General features: G+C 53.0%; 6 protein-coding genes across 6 annotated transcripts; 4 read left to right on the forward strand and 2 right to left on the reverse strand.

Moving 5' to 3' along the window:
- Positions 1-641: 641 nt before the first annotated feature.
- On the reverse strand, positions 642-4,841 carry DSM5745_02303 (Arf family guanine nucleotide exchange factor SYT1; the record flags this gene model as incomplete). The annotated part of the gene is made up of 3 exons (XM_026744319.1): positions 642-3,079; positions 3,135-4,376; positions 4,439-4,841. 3 exons carry the CDS (start codon positions 4,839-4,841, stop codon positions 642-644), a joined length of 4,083 nt encoding a protein of 1,360 aa, XP_026607482.1.
- A 1,642-nt stretch (positions 4,842-6,483) lies between these two features.
- Positions 6,484-8,304, forward strand: DSM5745_02304 (M14 family metallopeptidase; the record flags this gene model as incomplete). The annotated part of the gene is made up of 2 exons (XM_026744320.1): positions 6,484-6,879; positions 6,946-8,304. The coding sequence occupies 2 exons, from the start codon at positions 6,484-6,486 to the stop codon at positions 8,302-8,304; spliced, it is 1,755 nt and encodes a 584-aa protein (XP_026607483.1).
- Positions 8,305-9,210: 906 nt separating this feature from the next.
- On the reverse strand, positions 9,211-11,076 carry DSM5745_02305 (dicarboxylic amino acid permease agtA; the record flags this gene model as incomplete). The annotated part of the gene is made up of 4 exons (XM_026744321.1): positions 9,211-10,543; positions 10,599-10,766; positions 10,821-10,878; positions 10,932-11,076. The coding sequence occupies 4 exons, from the start codon at positions 11,074-11,076 to the stop codon at positions 9,211-9,213; spliced, it is 1,704 nt and encodes a 567-aa protein (XP_026607484.1).
- A 3,793-nt stretch (positions 11,077-14,869) lies between these two features.
- Positions 14,870-15,952, forward strand: DSM5745_02306 (Polynucleotidyl transferase, ribonuclease H fold; the record flags this gene model as incomplete). The annotated part of the gene is made up of 1 exon (XM_026744322.1): positions 14,870-15,952. The coding sequence occupies one exon, from the start codon at positions 14,870-14,872 to the stop codon at positions 15,950-15,952; it is 1,083 nt and encodes a 360-aa protein (XP_026607485.1).
- Positions 15,953-17,846: 1,894 nt separating this feature from the next.
- DSM5745_02307 (uncharacterized protein) lies at positions 17,847-18,863 on the forward strand (the record flags this gene model as incomplete). The annotated part of the gene is made up of 1 exon (XM_026744323.1): positions 17,847-18,863. The coding sequence occupies one exon, from the start codon at positions 17,847-17,849 to the stop codon at positions 18,861-18,863; it is 1,017 nt and encodes a 338-aa protein (XP_026607486.1).
- An 800-nt stretch (positions 18,864-19,663) lies between these two features.
- Positions 19,664-24,658, forward strand: DSM5745_02308 (uncharacterized protein; the record flags this gene model as incomplete). Its single annotated transcript, XM_026744324.1, has 8 exons — positions 19,664-19,855; positions 19,913-19,923; positions 19,979-20,051; positions 20,104-20,468; positions 20,534-20,679; positions 20,736-21,319; positions 21,835-23,831; positions 24,070-24,658. 8 exons carry the CDS (start codon positions 19,664-19,666, stop codon positions 24,656-24,658), a joined length of 3,957 nt encoding a protein of 1,318 aa, XP_026607487.1.
- Between the last annotated feature and the right edge of the window lie 416 nt (positions 24,659-25,074).

Below are 25,074 nucleotides of genomic sequence, written 5' to 3' on the forward strand. Positions count from 1 at the left end.
TTGGTGTCTCCAACATCCAGAAATAGACGCTGAAGACGCGGGATGGATGCAGAGGAGAAGGAGGGGGAGGGAGAGGGAGAGGGGGATAAGAGAAACTTAAGATATTGAGGTTGTGAAGTTGTGTTCTCGGCATGGTGGTCCATGGCGACATAGGCACAGGCAATGAATGGATAAAGGTAGGTGAAAGGGCTGATGGATAACGACCTCATAGAAAGCCAACAGAGACAAAGCACAAATTAAAGGAATAGACAGCGTGTGTATTCATCAAATCTGACTTTTGAATTGCCCTTACTATATGCTGTATTTACCATATATGCCAACCGTCCCTGCCCAGTCACCCCATGAGTGAATGCTACCAACAAGCAACAAGCAAACAAGTCCTATCTCGATGTATTCAGACCCAAAAAATTGACCATCCGCCCACTCGACCATGCAAGTATCAATGAAGCAGTAAAAAGAAAAAGAAAAGGTAAGGTAAGGTAAAGTAGACCGTATTCGGCGTAAGTAAGTCTATCGATCAGAATAGAGAGATGCATAATGTTGAGAATAGACGCTGAGAAGTAACCAAGGAAAAAGTAAAACGAAAGGGTATAATTGTCGTCACAAGAACAAAAAGTCATGGTCGACTAAAAGGACGGCCTTTATGCGTGGATGGCTTGTGGTAGCTTTGGTGTCGGGGGTTCGTCAACGGGACTTTGCTGAACCGCCACGGAGGGAGAACCTTCATGGATGATCGTTGACGGCGAGATGAGTTCGTGAGAGGCTGCGGAAACTGCGCCCTCGGAGAGGACTGAGCGCGTATCGAGTCGATCCTCGACTTTCTCCTCGGAAAGTCTCAATGGGATGTCCAACGACGCCCGCAATCCGGAGCGAGTTGATTCTCCACCGCTAACGAGATCCGTGTCCGACGCTCGCGGCTCTTCAAAAGGGGTAGGTTTTCGAAGTTTCAGGCGCTCTTCTGGTGGCATATTCTGCCAGTCAGAGCCGAAAGTCACTATGGATGCCTTTTTGCCATGCACAGTGAAGCTGCCACCCTTGCGGGAGAGACCGCCCGATTCACTGGAGCCTTGACTGTCTTCTACAGCGGTAACACTCGGTGTAGAGTCTCGTTTCCTACTACGAGGATAGTGATGGCCGCCGGACGAATCGCGTAACGTACGGTGGAAGCTGTGGCGGACCCGGCTCATCCGATCCTGGGATCCCTCGGGAGCATCCTCCTTCGACTCGCAATCCACACCATCGACCGTCACCGACCCTTTGCGAGAAGAAGACTTATTCGAATCCAACAGTCCAACCTCACGGAGGAGACGCTCTTCGCCATCATCGCAGCTTCCGGGAAGTGTTAACTTCGAAGTCTTAGAGGCTAGGCTCGAAACGTCCATCTTGCTGCCAGAACTGAGCACCGAAGCCTCACGCTCCAACGGGTATGGTGGATTGGGCGAAACCGAATTTGCTCGCTCATTGACATTGTCTACTGACGGCGATCTGCCTGCACGCAGCATGACATCCGGCGAAGTCACGGAGGTAGCTAGACTGGGTCGTCGTACGCCACCAACACTAGATGATGGCGACGACATTTGTTGGACTGACGGTGAGTTCTCAGGAGCAATGCTTGGAGATTTTGTAATCATTGGGGACAACTGTTTATCCCAGACCGCCTCACCCCCATTACCAGAAAGTGAGTTGGACGCTGGTATTTCCAAGCGAAGACGCTGTGGCTCAGGTGCCATACCAGCTTGATCGTTGTCCTCGCCTAGATCGCGTACCAGTACCTCTCGGTGACTTTTAGTGCGCCAGATGTCCTGCCTTACCCACTTGAGCTTCGCCGACATGCGGCCGGCAGCCATGATTAGCTGTTCTCTCGCACGTGTATGGACAGGAGTCAAAACTTGGAGATGCCTAGCGTTCCGCAGAATGTCATCGAGTTGTTTCTGGGTGATGAAAAGCGTCTCGTTCGCCTCTCTGATCTTCTGTTGTATGAGCTTTGTTCTGGCCGTCATAAACTCCTCGGCTGCACCTACACCAGAACTTGGAGAGGTGGCTTCTTTGTCTAGAGAAAATCGAGACATTTCTGACTGGAATGAGGGCCGACGACTCATTCGGTTGCGTTGGGCGTCATATTTGGTCATCATGCCTTTTGCTCCGACCCCCGTAGTGCGAAACGCTGCCGCATAATTGAGCTTTGCTAGCCAGTCATTCATGTCCGTCTCGTTGTTGGCTAGAAAGACCTCTTCGAGGGAATTCGGACGTACAAAGAGAAAAGCGTGCTTGTGCTTCTTGTAGCTGGAATCCAGTAGAGCCACTGCATGGTCTGTAGACATCATCGCAACCGGGTTAAAGTTATTCAATGGAGGCTTGAACACCACAGCGCGCCGGCGACCTTCTTTCTGGTGAGCGTCGACTTGAGCCATGAGGGACTTCACCCAGTTCACGTCCTTGAAGAAATACAAGTGCGACAAGGTAAGAAGGGCGCCCCATTCCTGCCAGGGGGAGCGAGCTTTCTTCTTCTTTGGGTCTTTACGCCAGAGCAATCCAACCTTAGCAACTTTGATGTCCACCAATCCCGGGTTGGAATCAGCGGGATTTTCCATACTAGCCGGCATGAAAGCATCGGGGCGGGATCGCGCAGAGACGATCTGCAAGATAGCTGACTGAGCGAAAGCCCGATGTAAGCTGTCAATATCTGCCGGGCCTGTAGTAGGATTGCAGCCGTATGGATCTTCTAGGTTCATGACATCCTTCAGACTTGGCCGTAGGGAGTCAAGCTTTCCATCCATAATCAGAGCGTAAGGGTCAACGGGCTCTCCTCTGGATGCACGGGAAAGATTCTCAGCACTCGGGACCCGAAACAAAGCCTTTTTAGGCTTTGCCAAGTGGCGTGTGCTGAGGTTGGAGTCCTCGATACGAATGAAAGGTGTGTAAGATATGTTCTCATAAAAGCACTCCAAGACGTCTTCTGCCACGCCCTCGCCGCGTGTATTCTTGACATAATCTCCTTTTTGCATTTTACGTTTGTTGTTCTTGTTAAACACGTCCGTATGTAGGATGAGAATGGAGAAAGCGATAAAATATGCTTGATCTATACAAGTAATCAGTATAAACCAAGGTGGGAATGCGAATGATCAAGACCATACCTGTAGATGCGAAGATCCCCGGGTTACATTCGTGATATCGGTCTGCAAAGCTTTGTAGAAAGCGATCAATTTGTTGGGTCTCCTTTGGCAATTCAACTTCCATCAAGAGCTTTCTGATCGACATATCAATAGGGTCGCCGAAGAAAGAGAATCCGCGCATGAACTTTCGCAACGCATTTTTGTAGAAGTCCTCGCCCGATTGAGAAAGAACTCCAGCAATTGTGCTCTTTGGGATGGTCTCTTCCAATCGTGCAAGATAGGTAGCGGGAGTGTCACCATCTTCTCGTTTTGGATAAGACATGACTTTAGTAAGAGGTGAGGGCGCGGCTTTTGTACCGCCGGGTGAACTGTTGGTTCGGAAATAACCTGGTTCCGAGTTTTGTCGCAAGCGTTGGGTGATGCCGAAAATGTCACCAAAGCTCTTACGGCCGGTAGTTGAGAACGAGGTTCTGCCAGACGAGGGTTGGTTAGGGGATGGTTGCGGCTCGGTATCCCGTATGTTGGTGACCGAGTCCAGAGTGGACGACCTTGCTCTTTTGGTCGACAAACGTCGGTTGAGCCCATCTCGAACCGAGGGCGAAGAATGCAGGGAATGGGCGGAGTTTGTTGAATCATTTCGCGCAAAAGGCGGACGCGTGGCCGATAGACCGGCAGATGACCGAGAAGGAGATGGTAATGGGGAGATGTGGTCCTGTGCATCCGACGCGTCGGACCTTCGAGCTGGCCCGTCAGGGACGGATCTGGACTGGGTTAAGGCCGGTACCTGTCCATCGTCCGCGGTGGGTTTTGGAGGTAGCGGGAACTGGACGCGGTTTCTCTTCAAGCGGGGCATGCGAAACCTTTTTGTACCAGGGCCTGTGCCCCCGATTGGCGAGTTTGTTCGAGAAATGTCATTGTTGTTTCCAGCGCTTTGATCGGAGCGAGAAGACTCGGAGAATCGGACATCCACCACGGAAGAGCGATGTGAACCGTTGGGTCGATCGCGACCGGCACTTCGAATTGATGTTGTTGAGAGGCGCCCCGGCTCTTCAGTACTAATTCTCGATGCTGTCAATGAAGTATCGGCACTCTGCGACCCGGTTGAGTCTTGAGACTGTTTGGCCTGATCGTTGCGGACGGGTCGTTGTTCTGGCAATGTTTCCATAGACTTCCTTGAGTCTGGAAAAATCGAGAATTTGTTCTTTCGCTTTACTGGTTGGTCTAGTTCATGGCTTGTGGGTGCGGTGGTGATTATGGTAGGAGCTGTAGCGCAAGGGATAGGGTTAGTTATTGAAGGGGAGCGACGAGCTTAGGCGTTCACTTACGAGGTATACTCGGCACTGGCGGAACGTCCGCTTCTCCTTTAGCATAAGATTTTGACAGTTGAGGGTCAGAAGCATGGCGAAGCCTCATGAGGCTGAAACGGTTTCCGCGGCGATTCAAGGGGTCCCAACTTGAGTGTAGTGCATTGGGGATCTTGCTCTTGAGCGACGTATTCCCCGCAGCGAGGGCACCATGGTTCTCCTGCTCCGGCTCACCATGGTCATCATCATCCTGCCCTGCATAAAGTGGTGAACGAGCGGAGGACTCGGATATTCGCGGTGGTAGGTTCGTTGCTGAGAGGGTAGACCGAGCTAGCTGCTCGCTATGGCGGGACTGCGGTTCGGCCAAGTTTCGTTTGGATTCGCTGTCATATAACGCGCCGAGTCGTAATCCTTTCCAATGCATGGCGATGGCAAATCTGAGCAGGGCCTGATCCTAGAATACCCTGCAACGAGGAATGCCTAAAAGACCCATGCGCAATCCCTTCGATCACATCCGTCTATTTTTGGCGGCACTGCGGTCGGAGTGTAGTGTGCGGGGATGCGGTCGGGTCGAATTGAATCGAGGAACCACCATTAATGGGGATTACTGGTCATTGCGAATCGAAGGAGAGGTAATGAAGACAGTCGAGCCGACAAGGAGGGAGAGACGAAGCTGACGATCGAGTGAAACCGGGGAAAAAGGGGCGAAGGGGTACGGGAGACCCGGTCGAAAAGAAAACAATAGACGCTGCGGTTCCGAGTCAATGGTAATGCCCAACTACTTAGAGCCCTTTTCACATTTCTTGACCATAAACTCGTGGAGAGAAAACAGGCCCGATAAGGCGCGCAGTCGACACAGTGAGGGGAGCGAAGACGGGCCTGGAGGATCCAAGGTACTTGTGGAAATTAGCCTGGGCGGGAAGGGTCCGGCAACTATGGGCGTTCTATCCACGGGGTAAGGATGAATCCAGGTTGGAGGACTGTTGAGGTAAAAGAGATGAGGCCAGGAGGAGATATCGAGGGGAGCGAGGAGCTGAGATGACGATGCAGGATGATGATGGACGAGAAATTGGCGGGTCGGCGAACAAGCCTGGCAGGCTGGGCGAGGCACGTGTGTTCTGGGCCACATAGAGCAGGCCCGGTCAGAACTGGAAACCAGTTACGAAGAACTCGTAAGCTCGTGTGCTATCCTACAGATCGATTCCCAATCGGAGCCTACGGAGTAACGGTGTACAGAGCATGTAAATGATGAAAAGGCTGCGTGGTGGTGGAACGCGGTGGGTGCTTCTATATTTTGATGAGCCACACTGCTAGAACGGTCGACAATTGGTACTTTAAAAGTTGACGGTATTTATATCTTAATATCAGGGACTATAGAAAGAGAGCCAGTGGGAATGTGAGCATCTGAGTCAACGGTTCGCTGATTCTATAGTGCTTGGCCGGGGCTGTAGAGTCTAGCGGCCATAAGCAAGGGCAGCACACCAGCAAAAACAGCACAATACTATTCGATTCGGCAGTCCAGCTTGAGTACCAGAGGACGATGGGAAAGTTCTGGACTCTGAAAGGCTGGAGGGTTTACGTTCAACATTTGCATTCCAGAGTACGTGTTCAAGGAACTCAGAGAGTCCAGACCGTGAGACTGGGGCAGGCGAAGCTGGAGAGAAAATCGTCCCGGAAATCTGGGCCACTAAGCCCAATGCAGAACGGAGTCGAGTATCTTGATGCCTAGATGAAATAGTTTGTATTGTAACTCGGACTGAAGTGCTGTCGGATAAATATTGGACGGCTCGAACATACCTAGGGTAGGCAGCTTTCATGACCAGACTCAGAAAGCCTTCTGTACACCCGACGGCCTACGGAGTACAACTGCAGAGTGAGTCAATGGCAGCCAGTTGGGAAGGTGCGACCACTGCCCGGCCTGCCTCAAAGCTCAGGCAGCAGCTGCCACCCTCCCACGGTTGCTCTTATCTTCAACCCATCCATCTCCATTACGCCTCTCTTTCTTTTTCCTGTATAACAACTCTTACTACAACAGAACAATGACATACTGATACGCTTTCGTTATAATGCGCTATTTACGCTCGCTATATTTTCTGGTGCTGGCCACATCGGCGATAACGACCGCCGCAGTTCCCGCCGGGTCCAGCATCACTCCTCCGCCTCCCGTCGAAGCCGTGTCTCTTTTATCATCACCGTCTGATCCGCAACGACCATGGACTCGCATTCGAGACTGGATTATCGAATCAGTATGGGGAATTACAAAGGCTCGCACACCTTCATCAATTCACCATCAAACTGCCCTTCTCAAGGGCTCTTTTCGATATGGAAGTGACGTCGTTCTTCGATTTCGAATCCAAAGCATATCAGAGGCAAAGGCGCTGACGGAGGCCACCAACATTCTTTTCCTGGATGTCTGGGCTTCGACCCCCAAGTTTGTTGATATTCGACTCGCCGAAGAAGTCGTACGTTTCTAGACTCTTCTGAGGGAATTAATGTCCGGACGCGATTGCTGACCCTTTCGATTACAGATACCTTCCTTACTCGGTCTATTGCCAGACTCCCTCCAGACTTCGTACACTCCTCTCATCGATAACCTACCCGAAATGATATCCGACACATTCCCAACTCATCGGCCCTCTGGACTCAACACACAGTTCAAATCCAGATCATCAGCTCGCTCGACCGACCTTTTCTTTCGCGAGTATCAGCCATTATCGGTCATTGTACCTTGGATGCAGCTTATGGCGTCCATGTTTTCTTCGCATGTTCGGATGATTACGGTTGGCCTTTCTTACGAAGGCCGTGAGATTCCCGCGTTACGTTTGGGCCGTCTGCGTAACTCCGACTCAAACGAACCCCGTCCAATGATTCTCATAGTTGGCGGCAACCATGCCCGGGAGTGGATTAGTACTTCCACGGTCACGCACATTGCTTATAAATTGATGACAAAGTATGGAACATCAGCGGCGGTGACCAGTATGCTGCAGGACTACGATTGGGTCTTGGTTCCCACGACTAACCCGGACGGATACGTCTATACTTGGGAGTCTGACCGTCTATGGCGCAAGAACAGACAACCAACCAGTTTCCGATTCTGTCCCGGCATTGACCTGGACCGGTCATGGTCGTTTGAATGGGACGGCGATCAGACGCAATTCAACCCATGCTCTGAAAACTACGCAGGAGAGGAGCCGTTCGAAGGCGTCGAGGCACGACAACTAGCGCAGTGGGCTCTCAACGAGACAGAGCACAACAACGCTCGAATCGTCGGGTTTCTAGACCTTCACTCTTACTCCCAGCAAATACTTTACCCCTTCTCCTACTCCTGCTCATCAGTTCCACCTACTCTAGAAAGTCTGGAAGAGCTTGGTCTCGGCCTAGCCAAAGTCATCCGGCTAACAACACATGAAACCTACGATGTTACGTCTGCATGCGAGGGTATCGCAACGCCTGCCAATGCCGAGAAGTCGACCAAGAGCTTCTTCCCGGTAGGCGGTAGTTCCGGCGGCAGCGCGCTTGACTGGTTCTATCACCAGCTGCGAACCCGCTACGCCTACCAGATCAAGTTGCGTGATCGCGGCAGCTACGGATTCCTCCTGCCACCCGAGTATATAGTCCCCACTGGGATTGAAGCATTCAACGCTGTTCTCAAATTTGGCCAGTTTCTTATGGAGCAGGACCACCCTGGAGTCAGCAACATCATCAATTGGGAGGCCGAGTTCCAGGCTGTTGAGGAACCTTCTGCTGAGAAATCATCGGTTTTCGCCGACGAGTCACGTGAAAGTCAGGGAGAGTTCAGAGACCCCGATGAGGACCTGGAAATAGTCTACGACAAGTGGGGGCCAGCGAGGATTCAGCAACCTCTCGACTTCCATCGGCCTCGATAGAACACACATCACCAAACATCACTACCAAACATCACCACCAAACATCACCACCAAACATCACCACCAAACATCACCACCAAACATCACCACCAAACATCACCACCAAACATCACCACCANCCACCAAACATCACCACCAAACATCACCACCAAACATCACCACCAAACATCACCACCAAACATCACCACCAAACATCACCACCAAACATCACCACAAACCATCACCACAAACCATCACCACAAACCATCACCACAAACCATCACCAAACCAAGTAGGTAGTTCTTTTTACACATGTCGAGTAATGAATAATGACAGCAACCATAAATACAATCTGCCCATCAGGAATGGGCCTTATATTTTTTCTTTTCGAATACTCTCATTAGTAATACTGGGCTCTGTAGGGTTCTTACTAATCTGGTTTCTGTAGCATTTTACTAATACTGGTTTCTCTTGGGTTCTGTATGGCACTATAGGATTAGATACGGACAACGGTCCGAGTCCCAGCCTGCGTCATAATAACCCACCGTAGACGGAGCCGCAAACCTAATATACAGAGTGGCCGAAGCGCGTCGGAGTATACTACTCGAATTGTACTGATTGAATAATGTAACCCTTTTATGGGCTCAAGGATATTACTAGGGACCTATCATCTGGGATTGAAGGGCGGGGAGCTCTAGGGTAGGGTTGGAGCCGAGTACAGAGAGTCCGAACCGCTATACAAGCATCTACGGAGTGTATGCAGAACAACGATTCACAGACGGTAATCGTGACAACAGCATGATTCTCATAGCTATACCAAGATACATAAGGTATGGCAATCTAACCCAACCCATAAGCGTAAGCTAAGCATAGACATAAACATTAATACACGTAAGACTAGACGTAGACAAAATGCCAGTGCGTTGTCTAGAACAGCCAAGAGAGGAACGTTTTGTAGAACCAGTTCGCCTGCTTGTGGTTCTTGCCCTGCGCGGCCCTCTTCGCTTCTTGCTGAGCGAGGTACGCGGCTTCCTCGCGGTCGATGGCGTCCTTGTCTGTGTAGAGGTCTGCCTCGTGGGGCAGGACGCGCTTGCAGCGGGTTGTGAACTTGTACCCGAAGATGAGGATCAGGTAGAGAGGGATACCGAGGTAGGAGGTGATGAAGGTCTTGTAGTTGAAGGTGTCGCCGGTGAAGACGTCGAAGCTCTTGGTTAGGGAGACGACGATGCACCAGAACAGGGCGAAGTAGGACCCCCAGACTCCCAAGGGCGCGGTGTAAGCGAGCTCGCTCTTGGGCACTTGTTGGGCTTCGCGGGCTTTGACGAAGCAGATGTGTGTGACGAGGAGGGAGATCCAGCTGAGGAGACCGAATTGGGAGACGAGGTCGACGAAGTATTTGAAGACGGTCTTGGAGCTGCTGGAGACGTTCATGTAGGAGATCAGGGCGATGAGGGTGCAGACTCCCAGAGCCACGTATGGGACGCCGCGGCGGTCGGTCTTGGTCAGGATCTTGGGTGCTTTGCCTTCTTTGGCGAGACCGTAGATGGTTCGGGTGGCGATGTAGAGATCTGAGTTGGCGGCGGAGAAGACGAAGGCGAGGATACAGGCGTTCAGGATGTGGGGGAGCGCAGGGATACCGGAGAGCTGGATGGCCAGCACGAAGGGGGAGGCGGCTGAAGAGGTGGACGCGGAGTTTGCATCGTGGAGTTCTTCACTGTCGTAAGGAACCAGGGTGCCGACGAGCAGAACGCTAATCACGTAGAAGAAGAGGATACGGTAGAAGGTCAGCTTGATGGCGCGTGGGATCGTTTTGCGGGGATTCTGAGCCTCGCCGACTGTCACTCCGACGAGTTCTGTGCCGAGGTACGCAAAGGTGGCAGAGACCAAAGTTGCCCAGAAGGCATAGAAGCGTCCAGCAGCCGAGCCTTGGCCATCTGGGCCCAGGTCGATGTAGGAGTTGAAAGCTCCCGGATCCTTCCAGTAGCGGAAACCTTTGCGGTCATGGTCGGGGCCACCTCCCAGCATAAGAATGAAGGAGAGTAGAATCAGTCCGATGATGACGACGACCTTGAAGGAGGAGAGCCAGAACTCGAATTCTCCAAAGAACCCAACGCCGAAGTAATTGATGAAGACGATCAGGATCAGGAATATGGTGATCCATACTCCAGGATTGACCTTGTCGGCCGGCAACCAATATTGAATGACCAGCGCAGCGGCTGTTAACTGATTCGGCGTAACAATGATATATTTGAACCAATACCTGTCACGTCGTTGTCAGCGGCCGTTTCCCCTTTATGAAAGCGTTTGCGACGTACGTATAACCAAGCGCAAAACCCAAAGCAGGATCGCAGAAGCGGACGGCGTAACCAGTGAAACCAGAAGAACGAGGTAACCAAGTGGCCATCTCTCCGAGACCACACATGACGAGGTAGACGATGAAACCCATGAACGAGTAGGATATGAGGATCGAGCCGGGACCAGCCCTAGACGTCCGTTAGTCAGCTGCATTATGGCAAGGTCGCAACTGGAGTACCTACTTCTCGAGCGCGGAACCAGTTCCAATAATAAGACCTGTACCAATGGCACCGCCGATGGCTAGATGCAGCTTGTTAGCTAGGTCGGGCGCGGTGTGCGACAGAACCTCTCACCGATCATAGTAATGTGGCGAGCTTTGAGCGCTCTATGAAGCTCATTCTCCTGGGGCACCTCCAGGACGCCCTTCTCAGCGAGAGAGACATCATATTGGGGGGTTTGAGGGGCGACGGAAATGCCGTCGTCTTTCTCGTAACCCATGTCGCTTAGAGGATTCTAGGAGCTCGCGGGACGGGAGGGAGAAGCAGATGAGAAGTAAGGAGAAGAAGGAAAGAGGGAAGGGAGGGGGAAATATAAGAAGAGGCAAGCGGAGGCCGAAGGCCAACCTCCGTGAATAACCCGCCGAGGCTGAGCCGCTAGACTCGACTCGAACCTGTCGTGTGCTGATAAGGACGAATTCTCCGCAGCCATGATCCCAATCTTCCGTGGCTCAGGTCGCATCGCGTGGCTGCCGCTAACCAATGCCCAGTGCTTGGGGCGGATAGCTTGGCACCTTCCATGGTGTGCCCCGCGATAAGCTCCCACGGCCTGGCCGAGTGCCAATGGATCGTATGAGAGATAAGCCGAAGGCTTGAGCTTCTTAACTGCTTAACTCGACGCTTGTTTAGGACTCGAGACCAGAGGAGCAGGAGCCCGGTGGCACAAGGCGGACAGTGTACCTGCCCAGGTCATTCGTCGCTGATCAGTCATTTGTATGACAGTCGGATACTACTTAGCAGATTGGAGATTTAAGCATATCATCTTACGTTACATATTTCCCCATCATTTGATGGAGTCGGGGAATGCTACCTTAATCGGTCCCACTTGGGGGCGGCTTGGCGTCGACGACTTCGCCAGCCTAGCCTGCCCTGGCTGCCTCCAGAGTAAGCGGCTTTGCCCGACATGACTCTCCCATAATCCTGAGAGCCTTGTCAAAATACAGAGTATGCCTTGCTTCAGCCTTCTGCAGCTTCTGCTGTTGCGCCTCGCTCGTGTCACAGTGGCAGCTGTTTGTGTGCTCTTGGCGCCAAGCACAGCCAGTGGCGATAAAGTCATTTTGTGCTCTCCAGGCCACGATAACGGTGGGGATCTCCATGTTCTGGAAGCTGGAGAGCAGCTCCCGACCAACCACGTGCAAGCTGTTAGGTAACTGCTCTTATCTCCAGCTTTTGGTTCGACTTCCACCAACTTTCTTGTGCGGCTCGTTCCTTCAGGGCACAGGGCACAACTTACAAGGCAGACCTTGCCAGCACAAAACAAGGGATGGCTCGTGTGCCTCACCCGTTTCGGCACCCCCGTATAAACAGTCTACTCTCCCTCCTGTGCCCGGCCTCAAAATAGCTGCAAGGCGGATTCAACACGAGGATACAGATCGCACTGGGCAACCGGAACAGCCTTGGGAACCTGGTCTGGCCGACCGTCAAACTCACCGAGACCACACTGTTACCAAACCAACTTACAGAGCCATGGTTCCTGCTGGCCGACATCCTTTCCAAGGAATCGTTCCAGGGATTTCCGTGATGGCCCCATATCCCCCGGTCACCGGGGACGAGTTCGTACCTGGCCACTTGGACATAATTGAAGTCACCAGCAACTTTGGCTCTTTTTCAGCGGGCTGACTCACAATATGACCTTGCAACCTCTCCTGCTCGTCGCCTTAGCTGAAAAATCATGATTGGCCGTGCACCGCACTGAAAACGTTTCATTGGCCCAACTCTCTTGCTTTTCTTGCACTCTAGAACGAAGCATTTGGCATAAACCGTGACCTTGCACAAACTATGGATATCTCACCAAGTTCTAGCCTAGGAAGTTTGCCCAAGCTCTCTGAAGGACAGGACCTGCCACCTCTGACAAACTCACAAGCTTTGGGGCTCTGCATCACAATGCGACAACATTGATTGTATCAATCATCCTCACCGGCCGTCTCCCAGCTTTATCGTGTTGCCGATAATCTCCTCATTTTCGCCTACTTTATAGGTTGCCACGTTGCTCGATAATCCGATTTCTAGGCAAGGGGGATTTGTGAAAGAAGAACAATGAGGAATGGCAGACTTCACCTCGCTGAAAGTGTTCACTCCGAAAGAAAGATTTGATCATGGAAGACTTCCATCAACACGGGGAACGACCTCAACTCCTATACCCGGCTTGTCCGCTCAGATCCCTTGGTCTCCTTGCTCACTCGAGTGCCACATGTATCGCTCTTCGTCGTCATACAGAGGGGTAGGATGTGGTCTACGACAATTTGGGATCATCTCGTCGGACCGTTCTCAAGCTTACTATTGGGATCATTGATTGGCAGTCTAGAATGCAATTAGGTCGCACAGGGGAGGTGAGATGGTAGATGCACAGCGTAATGCTACTAAAACTGGCTGGGACTGCATAGTACGGATCGAAGATGAGGGAAGAGGCATCACGCGAACGCAATCTGAGCCCCGACGGAGGTGGACAAACTGAGCCCAGTCGGATTCAGCGCATAATCTAGGTATCCGTAGATTGGGGTGCAACTTCTTGAACCTAAGGCTTTCAGGACAGGAATGACCTGGGAAGATGTACAGTGGGATCATGCGGAGGAAGTGAACTTTTGACGATGCGAATCGCCTCGTATCTCCTCGTCTTCCTCAGTAAGTTCCGGCATTCGTCTTTGTTCTTACACCAAGTATTATGCAGTAGCAACCACTATGCCTAGTTATACAGGGTTCCTATGTCCTCAGGACAACACAAGGTCCCAGGTTGAGCTGGGACTTCCAAACATGACGTCGTTTGATGAGAATCTAGCAAACATTCGATATTTGCTCCAGGACCAGCGCACCTGAATATATAAGTGGCACTTCGCTTCCGTCTAGACCCGATTACCAGTGTGGCAGACTAGATGAGATCCAGTACAATCCTCATCCGTACATGATTCTCTTTCGAGGTAACCTAGCTACGCAGCTAGGTATTTTGGACGTACACTAAGTATCGTTTTTCCATCAGCACGTGCAAATTCTTGACTATTCCTGTCTTTTCTAGTACATCATGTGCAGCAAGATCTTAGATTATACATACAGGAGGCCCTTCAAATACCCGCGTGAAGATGGCTGTATGAAAAGACTTCAACAATCCAGTGTCAAGACCTCGGAAACTTTAGCACAGCGCACCTACCGCGTTCATCCATTTTGTTCCTCCCAGGATGGCCCGCCAGCGCTCGGGCAGTCATGAAAGTCCGGCAGATGCCGGGGACTAGGAGTTGCTTCCTCAACCAGCTATTTTTCCGATGGTCCTCGGAGGGCTTTGCTGCTTTATTGCCATGACCTAAATCCCTGTCCAGCACGGCGCTTGACGCGCCTTGAGCTTCTCGACGGCCAGCCGCGACCTTATATCCTTTGTGACAATACCTTGCCACGATCAATGGGCTCTTACCGTTTTGACGCGTTGCCAGACCACGTTGGAGCCTGCTACGTGCAGCACAGCAACAGAAGCCTCCAGCCACTCTCTCGCCGCATAACTTGACTGGGACACCTGCTGGGAAAGGGAAGGCCTAGTTGAATGGGCCTCTCGCCAAGTTTTACTCAAGCTCAGACATCATAGAGCATGCGTTTTGAACCCGGACGATCGCCAACACCGGCTTTTCATCCAACATCACCGACAGAGTCGCTACCGTGGAGCCCATCATGCATTGCTTCGATTCTCGCAGAATCTCAAGCTCGGAAAGATTATGATAACCGGGATGGAGAGAGCAGTGAAAGGTTCCGGTCGAAGCTTATGCGAGGGTTGACTGGATTGGAATATCTATAGACCGTTATGGCGACCTCTCAAGGTTCTGACCGTTCAAAAAGAATTGCTTTAGGATTCACGGTAAATCGGACCGGCGCATGATCGAACAGAACCGATATTTGGGGAGTACGTACGGCTTCCCATCCCGAGACCATAGGTTATATGCAGCAACTTATCTCCGGAGAACACGCAATCAACTTTGACGGAACGACCATCCAAAGCCGCGGAAGTGTCACTGCATGCTACGGTGATCATGGATACAATGTCCGGACACTCCCTCGGAGGGCACCCCCGAGCCAACGAGGTCAATGGCCATGTTGAGCGCAGCAGATATAAAGACGAGGAGATGGCAACTTCTCCGATCGTTTATTGCCTTCTGAGATTACTGAAGCATTACAATGTCGCTTTCACGTTTGTTCTCCGCTCTGATGTCCGTAAACCATCCATCTCTGACATATCCATAGACACAGACCGTCCAACGCTGGAGGAGATAATAACGAAGCACCCCATTCGTACTTCCTCGCTGACCGTCGCCACCTCCGACATTACCACCCTTACAGAATGTCTCGGGAAAACGCAGCTCCAGGATAAACCAGTAACCAAACTGGTGTCAACGCCCGCGGAAGTGTCCGATATGCTCAAGTCCCTGGAAGACCTGCCAACCAGCCCACCATCTCTATACATTGACTTGGAAGGCGTCAATCTGTCGCGTCATGGGACGGTCTCCATTCTGCAGATCTACGTCTGGCCGCATGATAAAACATATCTTGTTGACATTCACACCCTTAAGAAAGAAGCATTTACAACTAAATCTTCCGCCAGCGGCACTGGCAGCGATACAACCCTAAAGAGCATCCTTGAATCTCCGTCCATCCCGAAAGTCATATTTGACGTCCGTAACGACTCGGATGCGCTCTACGCCCACTTCCAAATTAACCTTGCTGGCATTCAGGATTTGCAACTAATGGAGCTAGCGACCAGAGGTTATTCCCGAAGACGAGTCAACGGGTTGGCGAAGTGCATTGAGTACGACGCAGCTATGACTGCGTCAGAGAGGCGGAAATGGAAAGAGACCAAGGAAAAGGGGGTTAAGTTGTTCGCCCCGGAACATGGGGGAAGCTATGAGGTGTTCAATGAGCGACCGCTGAAGGATGAGATTGTAGAATACTGTGTCCAGGACGTCAGGTTCCTGCCCAAGTTGTGGCAGGCGTATGATCGGAGGTTGACGGCCGGTTGGAGAACAAAGATTGCAGTGGAGGTGAAGAACAGGATCGTGTTGTCGCAGGCTGCAACATTTGTGGGTAAGGGAAAGCACATGGCGTTGGCACCAACTGGATGGGCGTGATTGGCACCACCAGGGACCATGGCAGATTGGAACCGGACTTGATATTGGGAGTATCGCGGAAGTTGTTTGAAGGATCCTGATTGTGTAATGTGAACCTAGAATGTGATTTTGGTTTTAATGAAGACGGATTTGAACAAAACAAGGGGAACTCCATCAGTAGGGTATGCGGCTGATATGGCCTGCATATAATCAAGTTCCACCTGTCATACATACTAGCTAGTTTGCGCGGCCATGCTCGGTGACATAGATACCAGGACAGGATGTACCTTCATGGAGCGAGGCTTGAACAATCAAGGGAATTGCATCCAACCGCTCAAAGAGGGGTAAGCTATCCCGAATCGACCCAGGCAATCCCAGTCTGAACAACAAGCACCATTGCTTGGAAACGTCAAACTGTGGGTATGTATCCGAATATCATCACAAGTCTGCTGAGCGCACTCTTCATCAGCCCCGCAGAGAGCCCCTCTCGCAGGCTATGGTAATCTCGATGCCCAAGCTCGCACAATAACCTGCCCCGGCTCAAACGCGAGATGCTCTCAGCACCGGGCTGAGCTGAGACTGCCGGGGCCCGGTAGACCGCAATATGCACGTGGAGTTGGTCTTTGCCCCATTGACACGAGGACGCCCGGATCCAGTCGTTAAGCGGCCTGCAGAGTCTCCGTCGCTTACCCACAGCCATCTTTATCCGGGGATGGACGCCAATCGATAGGTCTACTCCGTACTTTGAGAACGTAAAGACAGGCACCCAGACTCCGTATCTCATGTGACATGTCAGAGCGCACGCAGCAGGCTTGTTATATTATGATATTATCCGAGGGGAAGGATAGCCGTGCCCGTTTCGCGTGGAAGACCGGGGTGAGCTGACGCCGGGATTGCATGTGTTGCTGACGGTGCCGGGGTACGATAACGGGGCTCGGGCTCCTTGTTCAGTTGAAAGGATGGCCGCTGGCGAAAGTAAACGGCTAAAGACGCGGTTAGTATAGGCAGAAGACGGTACGGAGTAAAATGCAATGCAATGTTGGACTGACTGATCAGCGCATGTTGGTGGACATAAGCGCCAGGCCAAGACGATAGTGCCTGCAGTCAGTAATCGGAGGATTTACCCCGCTTGACGTGGCCAGCAGGGCACGGGCTTGATTGTCGTTCTGTTGGAGGAAGGATCCTTGGAATCTACAGTAACTGTTGGTTTTGTTCTGGACTTGGACTCGGATCTGGAAGTGCGGTTGCTTGAGCGACTTTGCCGCCGTTTTGGAGCCCGTTCACGCACATGCCATGCCGCTAGGCGGTTGAGGGGCGAGATAACGACAATCATAAGCCTGGGAGTAGAGTCTCTCCTCTTCCTCTTTGTGCCGACTGTTGACAGCTTGGATTCCAGTTTGACTACCTGCGGTGGTCCTGCAATCTTTGCTATTATAGAACACGAGGCACACCATGCGCGAGTCCTGATCCGGAAAAACCAACACATGCCAAAAGACGGCTAATTGATAGCAGTCGTAAATTAACGACCTTTTTTTAGCCCGACCCTGTCAGGTCTCGCCAATTGCGGATGATGGTGAGCAGCTAGCGAAAGGAATGTGCCGTGGCTGCAGGAAGTGTGCCTTGGGCTGCATGTTCACACCAACCGGCGCTTAACCATCGACCGGCTCCAACGCTGACTGGGTGCCGCTGTGCTGGATCAGTCTGTTATTCGCTGTCCATATTAGATTATTTTGCTATGATTAGAAAAGGGAATGTCATAATAATGAGGAAGGAGGGGTGCGTTGGCTAGGCGTTCCCCTCTTCCAGGAGAGGGTTATTTATCGTTGGTCCCTGCTCACGGTGCCTGGCAAGCTGTGCAACTGCAACTGCAACACCACAATCCTCTATCCATACCATCTATAGCGATATAGTGAACATGGTCGCCATTCGCCTCCCACGCCCAACAGGCGTCTACGTCCCCAACTCCCCCCGGAGCGTCACCTCCGACATGATCTCCTCGCCGCTCTCCGCCGACTTCAACTTCGACTCCGAGACCCTCACGCCATCCATCATCCCTGCCCTCGAGTACATCTCCTACAAGCTCCAGCAGAAGCACATGCACGTCACGCTCCTCGTCGGCCGCGGGAAGCCCTACCCCACCGGCCAGCCCTCCGACCTGATCGTCATCCCCTCAACCACTCTCGAACCCTCCGTATCCCGCACCCTCACCCGCACCATCGCAAAGGCCGCCGCCCGATTCTCGCTCGGCCAGAGCTGGTCCGACGCACTCGCCCGCTCGCACCACGAGCGCCACGCAAACGAATACCTGATCGAGCGATCCATCCTGCAGAACGAAGTCGTCTTCTCGCGCGAGGGCCTGACCCTCCTCAACGTCGACCGCATCTACACCTTCAAGCGCCGCCTCTGCATCCTATCCACATCCACATCCACCTCACCCTCCAAATCCAAGCCCGCCGCCTCTCCAGAATCCTACATCAACTCCTGCGTGCGCCTTCTCCACCGCACAATCGAGGACTTCAACGGCCGGCCTTTCAGCAAGGCCTTCTTCCACCGCGTCTACGAGCAGCTCGATGTCAGCGACGAGCTCCTCTCGCAGGTCGCAGACATATACAGAAAGCAGTATAGCCAGGACGGGATTGTCATTCCTCCCCCGCCAAAACCTGCTGTTGTTGTCGTTGAGAAGAAGAAGGTCCCTGTTCGGCCTGTTCGGCCTGTTCGCGTTCGAAAGGCTTCGACGGCCGCGCAGAAGGGACTTTCGCCTGCTGGGACGCTGGGCAAGAGGGGCCCTAAGACGCCGCTTTCTGCGTCGGATGTCACGCCCATCACGCGCAACGAGTGGAATTTGCTCTTTGGGCCGGGGTTCAAGAAGAGTCAGCCTACTGTTACCAAGTGGACGCCTTCGCCGACTGTGCTTGCCGCTGCTTGTGGGTGAGAAAGAGCTCGACTAGTTTTGGAGTCGAGAATTTATACAACCGCATCATTAGGTCTATTTGTAGACCACCAATCATCAATCCGCCGAGCATCGTCCGATCAAGAGGACCAGCGCCGACGGAGTCGCTTCGGAGCATCACTGCTCCATTGCCCCGATCCCCATGGTATCTCTCTGGAGATCACCATGACCACGACAGATCTGCGTGGTCAGCCTGAGACTGAGTATCTTCGAACACCAGCTCAGCCTTGCCGTCCCATGCCATCCTTGCTGGGACCGCAAACCTTATAGTTATGACGAGATGATTTCTGTCAACCTGTATAGAACCTACTAGACTGTATATAGTTAGCGAATGCAATTTTCGCCGAAGCGATCCACTTGCCTTGTAACTTTCCCGCACGTAGCGAGGTTCCTCGGCGTCCTCCGCCGGATTTGTTGCGCGGTGGGGTTGACACCCGGGGAACTTTTCTCTGCCATTTCGACCTGCAGTCCTCACGGTGCGGATTTTCGAGGATCCTACTTCATGAGGACAGGAAGCTCATCCGCATCGTCACAACAGCCTCGATCTCCAACTTCAATAGCAAAAGGCTTGGTCAAACCAAGCAGACCCTGGCCTGCCCTGTGCGTCGTCCCCGTCCACGCGAATAGATTTGATAAGGCCTGCTTATCGCCCCGCTATAATTATTTCCCCTCACTGCTCGTCTAGCGAGGTCGTTTGAAAAGCGAAGCTCGCGGAACATTTTCTTTTTCTTTGCATCCTTGCTCTGGCCTTCATCTTCTTGCGACTAGGCAAAGTGACGGTGATGTCCTCCCCCGACTCCCCTGTCCTCGGGTCCGACGACAAGAAATGGACGGCCAAGGCGCTCCTCCGGCATGCCGAGCGCTCGCATAGTCGGCTGCCGGGGATCCGCAAGGTGCCTCTGCGCTCGATTGCGGTGATATTGCTTGTGGCGTGCGTCAATGTTGTTGTTTGGGTTGCTGTCGCGATTGTTTTGGTATGATTCCTGTTCTGGGTTTGCTGACGATAAGAGATGAGACTAACGTGGGCCTAGCGATATCACTCGTGAGTCTTCTTCTGCTTGGATCTGGATCTGGATGATGCTGACGGGGCTTGCTAGATCGCTTGTCTCGAATGCTGTGCTCGCGTATACACTGGGTCTGCGACATGCCTTTGACGCAGACCACATCTCGGTACGCGCCGCGCCATCATATCGGTAAAGGCAAACGAGCTAACAGCATCCAGGCCATCGACCTCATGACCCGCCGCCTCCTCGCAACGGGCCAGAAACCCGTGACGGTCGGCACGTTCTTCTCGCTCGGCCATTCCACCATCGTCATCATCACTTCGATCGTGGTCGCCGCGACGGCGGCAGCGGTCTCCTCGCGCTTCGACAAGTTCAGCACGGTTGGCGGGATTATTGGGACCTCTGTCAGCGCGGCATTCCTCATCCTGCTAGGCTTCATGAACGCGTATATTCTGTATAAGCTGTATAAGCAGATGCAGAAGGTGCTGGATTTGCCTGAGGGGCAGGAAGACGAGGCGTGGAAGATTGAGGGCGGGGGCGTGCTGTTTAGGGTGTTGAAGAGGATGTTTAAGTTAATTGATCGGTGCGTTTCTTGCTTGGGACTGTAGAATTGGGAGGTAGCGCTGACTTGGTGCGTTTGCATGGCAGACCGTGGAAGATGTACCCGCTGGGCATACTGTTCGGACTGGGATTCGACACCTCGTCTGAGATTGCGCTGCTTGGAATCTCGTCTATTGAGGCCGCGAAGGGGACTTCATTCTGGGTTATTCTTATCTTCCCTATTTTATTCACAGGTATGCCAGGCCCTATTTACCCACAATCCAGACGAAACATCTAACCACAGCCACAGCCGGAATGTGCCTCCTCGACACCACCGACGGAGCCCTAATGCTCGCGCTCTACGTGCAACCAGCCACAAACTTCCTCCCACCAAAGCGCACCGACTCAACAACCTCGCAAGGACCCCTCATAGACGCCGCCGCAAACCCCGACACCGAATCAAACCCCGAAGACCCAATCACCACTCCCCAGAACCACCGCGACCCCGTCGCCTTCCTCTACTACTCCATCGTGCTGACCACGCTGACCGTAATCGTGGCCATCATCATCGGCGTCATCCAACTCCTCACCCTCATCCTGAACGTGGCCGAACCCACCGGCCGCTTCTGGGACGGCGTGCAGACGGCCGGTGACTACTACGACGTTATCGGTGGAGGCATCTGCGGTGCGTTCTTGGTGTTTGGGACGCTCAGTGTGTTTGTTTATAAGCCTTGGAGAAGGTGGGTCGGGAAGAGACATGGCAAGGGTGTTGATCCTGCGGCTTTTAGCGGGGATGGAGCTTACAGGGATGAGCCTTTTGGGGCTGAAGCTGGGGCGTCGATTCCTAGGGTTGATACGCCGTTGAATGAGGGGTCGAGTGTCAAGTATGGGACTGTGAGTGTGCAGCCCAAGGGGGATGCGAAGTAGGTGATGGCAAGATTGGATCAGGAGTTTTATATCGGGTTTCTCTATTATGAGGAATGAGTGACGATGGACGAAGGACGAACATGAAGGGGTGTATATGCAGCTGTATATAGAACTTGGCCTTAGGCAGCAAGGCAGCAATGCTAGAGTGGAGAGACGTCATCGACAATTTTGAACTTCCCCGCACTCAACTCCGTGTCTTCACAGCGACCCGGGTTTCAAGAATATCGAGAGCCTCTAGATGCGATGGGCTTTCACTCACCGGGGTATTGATATTATCTCACAAACGGCAGCACTGACAGACCACCAATATTCACGCTACCCCCCCATTCCCCGCAGCAAAATACGATGCCGCCGAGTTCTTTAACCTATATACGCAATTCACCCCAACGAGCTTGGAAACCTTGATATACGCTCCATGACTGCTCTATAACGTCTATATATACATAAACAACGACATACTTAACCATGAGCAATGATCCCAGCAACCCACAATGTCAACAACCACAGCATCTCCCACACCGTCCGACCCAGACCAAGGCCTCGAAACCGATACAAATCCGTCGACTGCAGGCGCTGGACTAAGCTTGTCAGAATGCCCGCCTATATTCGTCCTCCCGACCCATCTTGACATCGAAGCGCTCCACCAAGCAGAGGAAACGCTATCCCAGCACGGCGCGCGCTTGACCTACGATGTCGCGGAGGCGACCTTGATCCTTGGAAAAATTGGACAGAAGAAGCGAGCTGCGTTGGAGTTGAGGTCGAGAGGGGTTTGGACGGAGGAGGTGGAGAGTACAACTATCTCGCAATCGTCTCAACCTACAGGCCCACCTGCGAAACGGAGACGGGTTGGGGATGCAAAGAGCAAAAATGCGGCGGATGAGATATACCTGAGTACGGAGGATGAGAGTGAGGAGGACGGGATCCGTGGGAAGCGGCCCACGGCGCATCTGGAGCATCCGCAGCGGTCAAAGTCAAAGGGCGATCCGGTGTCGAGTGTGCCAGACCTATGCGGGAAGGAAGATGGGGTAATTAGGGTTGTGCGGCTGGACTGGTTGATGCAGTGTGTCGAGGCGCAGATGCTTCTACCGCTTGGTCCGTTTGTGGTGTATCACGCGCGCAAAATCGAGCGGCCGGCGACAAAAAGCGATAAGGATGCTGCGAACTCGCAGGCTATACTCGACCGCGCGAAACAAGACGCCGCGTTCAAGGTCCCATATCCTCCGTCCAGGCACAGACTTGACGGGCTGTCCAGTCACCACCCACCTCCAAAGCTATACCGGACAACAACGTCCGAGAACGAAGAAGCAGAGCCCTTACCCCCGCCGCCGGACTGGGTTCGTGACGGTGTGATGTACGCTTGCATGCGCTCTGCGTTCCTTAATACTCCCAACAAGGGTTTCATTGACCAGCTCATCAAAATTCGTACAATCCGCGAGCTGAATCTTGATGAGATTGGTGTACGTGCATACAGCACCGCCATCGCCGCAATAGCAGCATATCCCCACGAAATCAGACGCGGGTCTCAGATTCTGTCTTTGCCAGGGTGCGAGGCGAAAATCGCCAACCTCTTTGCTGAATTCAAGGCTTCTGAATCTGGTACCCTCAGTGCAGCCGAGGCCCTCGATACAGATCCCGACCTGCGCACCCTGCACACATTCTACAACATCTGGGGCGTGGGCTCCAAAACCGCGCGAGACTTCTACTACGCGAGACAATGGCGCGATCTCGACGACATCGTAGAGCACGGCTGGACCTCTCTTTCCCGCGTGCAGCAGATCGGCGTGAAATACTACGACGAGTTCCTCCTCGACATCCCCCGCTCCGAAGTCGAAGCCATCGGCAAAATCATCTGCCAGCACGCGAACTCCCCGGCCGTCCGCCCAACCGCCCAATACGACGGCCACGGCGTGGAATGCATCATCGTCGGCAGCTACCGCCGCGGCAAGCCCGTCTCCCACGACGTCGACATCATCCTCTCCCACCGCGACGAAGCAATCACGCACAACCTCGTCGTCGACGTCGTCGCGTCCCTGGAATCAGACGGCTGGATCACACACACCCTAGCCCTCCACCAAACAACCTCAAACCGCAACCAGCAGACCCTCCCCTACCGCGGCGACACCGACGAGCGAAGCCATTTCGACACCCTCGACAAAGCGCTCGTCGTCTGGCAGACACCGAGCGACAAACTCGGCCCCGAGAACAAGGATAACCCGCACCGCCGCGTCGACATCATTATTTCCCCCTGGCGCACCGTCGGCTGCGCGGTTCTGGGCTGGTCCGGCGATACGACGTTTGAGCGGGATCTGCGGCGGTATGCGAAGAAGGCGCATGGGTGGAAGTTTGATTCCAGTGGGGTGAGGGAGCGTGTTACCGGCGGCCAGGTTATTGATCTTGAGGCTGGGGGTGGGACGTGGCAGGAGAGGGAGAGGATGGTTATGGAGGGGTTGGGGGTGGGTTGGAGGCCGCCTACGGAGAGGTGTACGCGATGAATGGACTGGAATTTGAGCATTATATGGAGCGGATGCTGCGCGTTGTTTACGTGTCATTTAGCTTAGGGTGCGCAGATACTTTGGAATCAGGATCATAACATGAACTTACATGCTCGCGTGGATGTTTTCAGAGCTATTCGCTCGGGAAGATAGACTGCACTATGCACGGTACTAGGATCTTTGAATGGTCGGGGAGGCATGAATATAGGCTGGACAGAGCCGTAGGTTGTCAGATGATTGTATTTTAGGAGTTCCAGTGGAGGCTGGCTTTCCTCAAGAATCTTCCTCCGCCAGGTCCCGCCGTCCTCTTTTCCCAGGGCCCCGGCCGTCCTCTTCTCGTGCTTCCTCTGACTCGTTCTCTCCTCTTCTTCTATCTCCAATGTTCTTTACTTCATGGAAAACCTCACTCAACGCCTGTCGACCTGTCTCCCTCGATTCGCCAACTTCGCGAAATATGCCAGACCCCTCCATCACCTTCGGAGTCATCCACCAAGGCGAGGTCATATTCAAGCAAAGTGTCGGCCATCGAGATTCCGACTTCAGCAGCCCCCCACCGGACGCAGACACACTGTACATGATCGGCTCGTGCTCCAAAATGTTCACCTCAGCCGCCGTGGGGATACTCGTCGACGAGGGGATATTACACTGGAAAGATCCGATAGAAAAGTACACCCCCGATTTCAACCCTGAAGAGGACGCCCGCATTGGCAAAGAGGCTGATATCATCGACTGCCTACGCCACAGCACCGGTCTTACTGATTCAGCAATGCTCATGTTTGGTCCTCACGGACCAATCTCACGGAGGAAGACCTAGTGGACCTCTTTAGCATGATGCCCACCATTGGCAAGGATGGAAATCAGAAATTCAATAAGGATTGGAACTATAGCAATGGCCCCGTTGGTTTGGTGGCCTTGGTGATCCAGAAAGTGACCGGGCAGCGGTTCGCGGAGTTCGTGCGCGAGAGGATCCGCGAGCCGCTGGCGATGGACAGAACAGACATGAAGCGGTTGGATACGGAGAGCGAGGACAATGCCGCGGTTCTCCGTTTCAAATTGAGTGATGGGTGATTTATTCCGGCCAAAGACCAGCTGTGGCCGTGTGATGATCATACGTCCCTGCTTCCGGCTACGGGGGTGCGTGGTACTCTCAACGATATGCTCACCTGGTGTATTGCTGTCCTTGACGCAGAAAGAAACGAGACAGAGTCTGACTATAAGCCAAAGACGCCA

Source organism: Aspergillus mulundensis, assembly GCF_003369625.1.
Source record: "Aspergillus mulundensis strain DSM 5745 chromosome Unknown scaffold_1, whole genome shotgun sequence".
NCBI classification, from domain to species: Eukaryota; Fungi; Ascomycota; class Eurotiomycetes; order Eurotiales; family Aspergillaceae; genus Aspergillus; species Aspergillus mulundensis.